The sequence below is a fragment of the Trachymyrmex cornetzi genome, unplaced genomic scaffold (genome assembly GCF_001594075.2).
Source record: "Trachymyrmex cornetzi isolate Tcor2-1 unplaced genomic scaffold, Tcor1.1 scaffold449, whole genome shotgun sequence".
Classification (NCBI taxonomy): domain Eukaryota; kingdom Metazoa; phylum Arthropoda; class Insecta; order Hymenoptera; family Formicidae; genus Trachymyrmex; species Trachymyrmex cornetzi.
The window spans coordinates 28,321-36,226 of record NW_017299278.1 but is presented as its reverse complement, the minus strand read 5'-3'; the positions used below and the strand labels follow the sequence as shown (position 1 = coordinate 36,226).

The 7,906-nt window shown below is 33.9% G+C and overlaps 1 protein-coding gene across 1 annotated transcript in view; it reads right to left on the bottom strand.

The window, feature by feature from the left end:
• LOC108764698 (neuroligin-3) overlaps positions 1 to 4,808 on the bottom strand; it is a 134,516-nt gene extending 129,708 nt beyond the window's left edge. The window contains exon 1 of the mRNA XM_018513042.1: positions 4,457 to 4,808. Coding sequence (XP_018368544.1) covers positions 4,457 to 4,808 — 352 coding nt within the window. The remainder of the gene's footprint in view (positions 1 to 4,456) is intronic.
• Positions 4,809 to 7,906: the final 3,098 nt, after the last annotated feature.

Genomic DNA, 7,906 nt, shown 5'->3' with positions numbered 1-7,906 from the left:
TGATATATATTATATAATATAATGTAAAAACTAAATCAAAGATGTCACCACTATTATCGAATTTGGAATTAAAAGAGTCTGTACTATCGACCTTGATTGAGTTGGGTAATCGGTTTAGCATCCCCTTAAGTAGTTATTTATTTTATCTCATTTTGTAATTTATTTTAAGTTTCTTTTCAACTTGTATGTCTCTGGATGATTAAATATTTAGAGCGTGATATTTTGAATCATTATGTCTGATGCTAGAAGAAGCACAGCGATTGCAACACTGAATATTATACGAGTGGAAAGTTTGAGGAGGAAATTATGCTGGCGAAAATGGCGCTGCGAGTGAATGGAAGCCACGTCGTTACTCCTAGTGAGAAAAGAAAGACAAACTAAAGTCGCTCTCGAACTTAAAGAAAAGAGATGACCAACGACCCATAATTATCCGAGAAGAAAATCATTCTCGCGCGTACTCACATAGACGTTATTTGCCTAAGGAAAAACGAGATGCTCCGTTTTGTACTTTAAGAAGGAATTTTCAATCTCCGCTTCTCTCCTCTTGACGCCATTAGCTCGTCAGTGGTTGCATTATAAGCATCGCGCTAAGATAAAAATTATTTTTGCCTTATATATCAAATTACTCTCTTCCTTCGTTTTTTTCCTGTTACATGCAATATCTTATATAACTTTCATTCATTTGCTACATTTACTTATCAAAGCGTGTTATGTAAACCTGAGATTTTCGATTGTAATTAAAAAAGTTGTGAAGAATACTGAAATTTATTATTTTAAATGATTACAATTATCCAAAAATTTTTGTTAGAATTGAGTTTTATTGTTGAATATTCTCCAAGAATATCTCTTTTCTCCTAGCACCCAGTAAGAGATGAAAATATATTTCTCAATTTCAAGGAAAAAGATACCGAGATAGATAGGATATTTTCTACTTCGAGAAGATGTTATGCTTCGATTGTCTCATTAACTTATCGAGTAAAAGCAACTTATTAAGAAAATTAACGTGATAGTGTTACAGAAAGAGAGGGAAGAAGAGATGGTGAAAAAGATCAGAAAGAGAGAGAAAGGTTTTTTAAGAGAGCAAAAGCAGGAAATAACAGGACATCGTCGCGTCTCGAGACAGCCGCCTTGGAAAAATGGAATTCTCATTTCTATCCTCTGTGATACGGGAAAGAATGAAGCATCCGTGGAGCTAGGATGGTGAGAGAAAAGTCGGCATGCCGGGATCCTTTCCGATCGGAGATCCTTCCGTGTGCAAACAAATAAAAGAAAATTATGCTTTTTCTCTTGCGACACAAACGAGTACAAGCGTTTTAAATAATAGAATTTGCAAACAATGCGAATTTTATTAAGCGAGAGAATTTTATGACATTAATGTCAGAATACCGAAAGGAATGGCGCCATAAATCTGATGCTTAATCATAAAAGTGAAATAAATGAAACAGGCTTTTTTCATTTTTTATAAACCTTACTTATGACGACATTCTACAAACTATCATCTTCATGATCATGAAACCTTCATCAATTTAATCCTAGAATGCTGTCGCTATTGAGTGATACGGTATTATTATCGATACATAAATTTTACGTATAAGAAAATCACTCTTAATTAATGTAACACAAGTTACATTTGTATATATATAATATAGACTTTTATAAACACGAATAATCTAATTACTAACTCAAAAGGAAAGAAAGAACAAATACACAAACTGTTTAAAAAGTGAAAGTCACTTATTATGCTTTCTGTCATAATACTGACCATTAGAAAGTCCAAAATTGATATATGTAGAGGAATGTCGCCGATACTGACATGGGTCTACTAAAGTGACACCACCTTAGCTTATTTTTCGGAAACTAACTATTGCACTTTATTAATACTAATAAAATCGTGATCTGTTTAGCTAGTTAAAGAAGTACAAACTCATAATTCGTAGACTTGTGGCTTACTTCAATATCAAATCAGCTAAAAACGAATTCTACAAATGCGAAAAAAAAATTCTTACGATTTCTTTTGCAAATTGTGAGGTTTAAATAATAGTGACTATATTATTGATAATATTACGTCATTTTAAATACTTGTAATTTCCGAAATAAGTTTTATTTATATTATTTTTTCTCTTAGTCCTTTCATAATACGATTTTTAATTTAAAATTGGGGTGCAGCGTAAACCGACACACCTGTCCATAAAACAGATCATGAGCTAACTTAATCTACACTCAGGTGCAAAAAACACACTCAGACGCTCATTTTTGCATAACTTACAAAAACCTTATTAATTCAAAATTGCAAATAGTATTATAAAAATTGCTTTTACTATCTGATAGAGGACACTTTTTACTTTTTGTATTTATGTTTTTAAAGTCGTATTTTTACCTTTCGTTTAAGAAATATTGTTTAAAAACAAAGTGGTATGTCGGTATCGGTGACCTCCCTCTACAACAAAACTTTTAAAAGCTTATCTCCACTTAATTGTTCTAGTTTTTAACATAGAAAATTAGATCACTGAAGACATAACTTAGCGCTCAATAATTTCACTCACTTGAAATTTGCATGTCGATAACATTTTATGATTAATCGCTCAAATGTCAGGTCAACGACTCTTTCTTCAACTACTCGATTGCACAATCATTTGAGTAATTTCTCGTAATTTATCGTTTGAGATATATATCATGCTTCTTTAATTAATGAAATCAAGGAAGTAGACAAGGAACGTAAAACAACCGCGACGTGTAAAAAGTGTGGAAGGAAAAACTCCCATCTCGGACACGCGTGGATGACTGTGCCCTCCTCATAAGGGAGGAAAGTATTTTCCAATAGCGCTCACGACGAAGGTGGTGTCGGTAGGAAGGGACGATATTTCACGCACATAATATCACGAACGAAGGAACGAGATGGAGTAAAGATGAAAAGAGGTAAAGAGAGATGGGGCGACGGCGGGGGGAGAGCTTCCCCTTATCCTCTCAGCCATGTCCATCCCCGGAGGAGCTTGCAGAGGCTGTTAACCGTCGAACGTTAACCGTGAGCACGACCACGAAGATAGTCTGCTGCTGTTACTGGATGAAGATATAAAGGGAGACAGCCAATATCCTCGGCAATGTGTTACAGCGCCGATCGGCGCGAGTTCGAAAATATCGCGAACCCTGCAAAAGAGATGGGTAGGGGATGGTGGATATCGGGAGAAAGAACTTTCAAGCTGATATTCTTGCTGGTTTAAGCTACTTCTCATTTCTAAATTCTTTTCTCCCCTTTTTTCCAGAGTGAAGTATGCGATATGAAGATGGCGATTTTCACGCGACAGATGGCACATAAGTGACGAAGTTTTCTACAGAATATTCCGATCACTAGACCTTGAGGTTTTCAGCACTCTGCTCTTGAGATTCCAAAAAGAATCTTTACATTCTCTTGTGTGATGACATTATATAATTTTATGATAAAATAATATGCAGAATATTAAAATCATACGAAGGATGTGCTTGCATTTTTAAATTTACATGGAAAGAATGATTTTGCTAAAATATTTAAAAATTTAAGCTTTATACAGATCTGAAAATAATTTTGTTGGATCATCAAAATAATTATGTAGAAAATTCAAGCATAATGAGCAATGCTCTAAAAAGTTTTAAACATTCTAGCAACTAACTCGAGTGTTATACATAATTATTTTAATAACCCAACAAAATTATCTTCAAATCTGTATCTAGCTTCACATATTTAGCTTTTTTCGTTCTTGTTTGAATTTTAAACATATTAAATATCTATATCTAATAAAAATTTTCAAATAAAAGATCTTATACTATGTAATTATTTGTAGATAAAATTGAAAATCTCTGCTTGCTTGAATTCGTCCTTTTTACTGTGAGAAAGTATCGGAGATCTTACAAAGACGAACACGACACGCATAAGCTCGTTTCGCCTTCGATCGTTGAAGATCTTGTTAGTGGATTCGGTTGCAATTTGATAGATCGATATAAATTCTTGCAAGCTCGTAAGTCAATTGAAAAAAATTCGTTTTTGAGGCGGAAAGAGCAAAGTCCATCTTCTTCTTATTTGCGAATACGTAATTGGTGTAACGAGAGTAATTAACTAACGCAAAATAATGCACTGTAACGAAGCTCATGTAAAACTTGCTACTCTTCAATTATGTGTAATGCGAAAGCGCTTTTAATCATTTATGAGACGCGCGAGCGCGGCGTGTTCTCTGAATAATTACGAGCGCAACATGGTGGCGAACGGTTCAGAAATTTCGACTGACTTCATTCTCGAGGAAATTTATTCATTACGCCTGCCTGAATTTTACAATTTACAACTATAAGTCGCTTTTAACGAAATACTGTTTTTACCAACTTTATTGCGTTAGTTATAAGCTCCCGTGGATAGCGTTTTTCGCTCAGTTGATGTATCATTCAAACTATGTCGGAACTCATGTTAACTCAACAAGCTTTAATCACTTACCCCGAATAACGGTGGGACTAATGGCGAGAAAATGCACGCATGCGGCTCCGGTGCCCTGGCCCATAAGGGTGACATTTTCGGGATCACCCCCGAAACGTGCGATGTGCTCCTTAACCCAATGCAGGGCAGCGATTTGGTCCATGAGGCCATAATTTGCAACCCTTGCCTTAGTCTGCGGCGCCACGTTGGCGTTCAGGAAGCCGAGCACGCCCAACCGGTAGTTCATGGTGACGATCACTTGGTCGGTGTAGCTGGCTAGGACGCTACCATCGTAGGGGTTTCCGCTGCCCCAGTCATAGCTCTCACCGTGAATGTACAGCAACACCGGATGCTTCCTGCCGCCCTCCGCCATGCCTGCGACACAAAGGGATCGCGTCGCGACGCGACGCGTCGTTTTAGTTCCTCTTTTGCCAGCGGCAAACAGAGGTGACAAAGACGACGATGCACGGTGTTGTCGGCGCCATCGTCTTCTTTGTCACGGACATGTCGCGAACACGAAGCGTCTACCTGCCGAAGCGGCTCGTATCCGGACATGACCCGGTATTGTCCCATGTTCCGGAAAGAACCATGCTGAGCGTTGCAATATTATCAAATTTCTTTCAAATATTACTTTCAAATATATGTAGTCAAAATAATAAAGATCAAATTTTATTCTACTTGTATAAAAGATATTTTTTAATAGAATAATTTTATTGATTTACAGTACCGTTCAAAAATTTCAGTAAATGGCAAAATTTTTTTAATAAACAGACAAAAAATTAAAAAATTGTTTTTGTATTCTACACTATCTGTTAAGTCAAATTAATATTTTCTGTACATATTTCCAAAAAGTAAAATACATTATTTGAACTCTCAGAATTTGCATCACATTAAACTTACATTAACATGTTAATCAGAGTATTTATTTCTTAATTAGCACACTGTCACTCATTTTTATAGACTGCGATTGTTTCTCTCACTCTTCCTTATACAATCGATGATTGTAGAATAGATTAGAGAATGTGTTATCTGATCACAATTTTTAATCTTTACTAAATATTTTCTGACTAGTGTTGATTTTAAATTGCTCTTTATTTTTTCTTTATTTCTTTACATAAAAACTAAATTATAATATGTATTACATCAGCATTTCTTCGATTAAAAAATAAAAAAGCTGAATAGCGCCAATAAATAATTTGGCAAGCAATTAGTTATCTTTTTGTTTCGCAGAAGCAGCATTTATTGAAACTTTTTTGAACGATACTATAATTTAAATAATAAAAATACATAAATACTTTTTTAATTAAATTTTTTGTTTTAATTAAACTGGAACATAAATTCAATAAATTTACAATCATTTGCGATTACGATATTTAATATATAACTAATTCTGTAGCTTCGAACATACTTGTAGTACATGGAATACTATTCCATGGAATATTATTAGTATGTCTTATTTCGTTCCAAGACATAAAGTCTTGAAAATTGGTAGGAATGAGACATGAAATTATCGAGCCGTAAAATTACAGAGAACCGCTCTCGTGCTATCTTGTAAAGCTTTACGACAGCGGTTTCACTAATGCGTCCTTTCTAAAAGGAAGAAAAGAAATAATATCTTTCTCTATACGCTCTATACGAAAGGATATATTTGCCATTTAAGTAAGTATAATATTAATCTTCCAGAAAAGTGTACAGGATAAACAAGAATTAACGCTGTTTCTACATTCTATATCTATAATATGAGTGTTTCTTTAGTCACAGGTTTCTTGACAAATACGAGAGAAATCGATATTTTTTAAATTTTTAAAAAAGAATGAGAGATATCCAAGTTTATCTGGAATATGCCCTTGGTTTATATAACAGCTTTTAGTTTTATTCCGTACTTTTTTTCACGAAATGACATTCTTTGGAAAGTTTCGCAACTATTTCTTCCCTTTGCTCCTCTTTCTTCCACTAGACTTTCTATATGACTAGACACACGGTCAACATCGCTCTTTGTTTCGATAAGAGCCACTTCCGTTTTACTTTCGCGACCATAACGACGAGAGTGGCACGGTGGAGTGATGTGGCAAGTGGTAGGTCCGCGTATATTTCGCGATAAGGAACGTCCCCGGAGAGTCCTTCGATGAAAGAAATCTACAATTCCAATGTTCTTACTGTATGCACTTCTCGGTGATTCACATACACAAGATTCAGAAAATGTAAGAAAGAAGTTTACCTTAGTTGAGAATTTTACTTTTTGAGAAGATAGATTTCGGAGTACAGTATTCGAAAGATACGTATGTTATTCCAATTTATTTGTCGCCAATTCAGTTAATTGTAGAGGAAAGTCGCCAATACCGACATACCACTTTGTTTTTAGACAATATTTCTTAAACGAAAGGTAAAAATACGACTTCAAAAACATAAATACAAAGTAAAAAGTGTCCTCTCTCAGATAGTAAAAGCAATTTTTATAATACTATTTGCAATTTTTCAATAATTAATTTTTTCGTAAAGTAAGCAAAAATGAGCGTCTGACAAAATGGGCTCCAAAACTGACACAGTAGGCAGTAATGGTACGTATTCCTATTCTTTTTCTTTTACAGGAATTATTTGTATAAAGTACCTATAAGTGAATGTATATAAGATTTTTCAGAATCATTTTACTTCGTTATAAAACATTTTTATTGAATTATATGCATATATTTACTTTATGCTGTTCTGCAAGATGCAAATATGTAACGCGATAATTTTTCTAGAGTTGTTCCATATATGCACGATTGCCTTCAGCTCCAATAGACTTATTTGACACTATAAAGCAACATTATAAAGATTAAGTTAGCTCATGGTCTGTTTTACGGACAGGTGTGGCGGGTTACGCTGCACCCCAATTTTAAATTAAAAATCGTATTATATGAAAAGACTAAGAGAAAAAATAATATAAATAAAACTTATTTCGGAAACTACAAGTATTTAAAATGACGTAATATTATCAATAATATAGTGATTATTTAAACCTCACAATTTGCAAAAGAAAATCGTAAGAATTTTATTTTCGCATTTGTAGAATTCTGATTTGATATAGAAATAAGCCACAAACCTACGAATTATGAGTTTGTACTTTTTTAATTAACTAAACAGATCATGATTTTATTAGTATTAATAAAGTGCAATAGTTAGTTTCCGAAAAATAAGGGGGTGCCACTTTAGAAGATCTATGTATCGGCGACTTTTCTCTATGTGCTCAATATCAGAACTAGTGCATTTTTTATCCGGGACTAAACAGAGATGTATATTTCTACTATTACACATTTTAAAAAACATTATAACGAAACTATTCATTTCCTGTAACTTTTAGACGTTGAATACTGATTTCCAAATTGTGCGCGAAAAGAAGTTATTTTTTATTATTGAACCGTTTTATGTTTAAAATTAGTCCGATTAATGAATATTCTTTGCGTAATTGATTCATTAAATTTTTGATAAAAG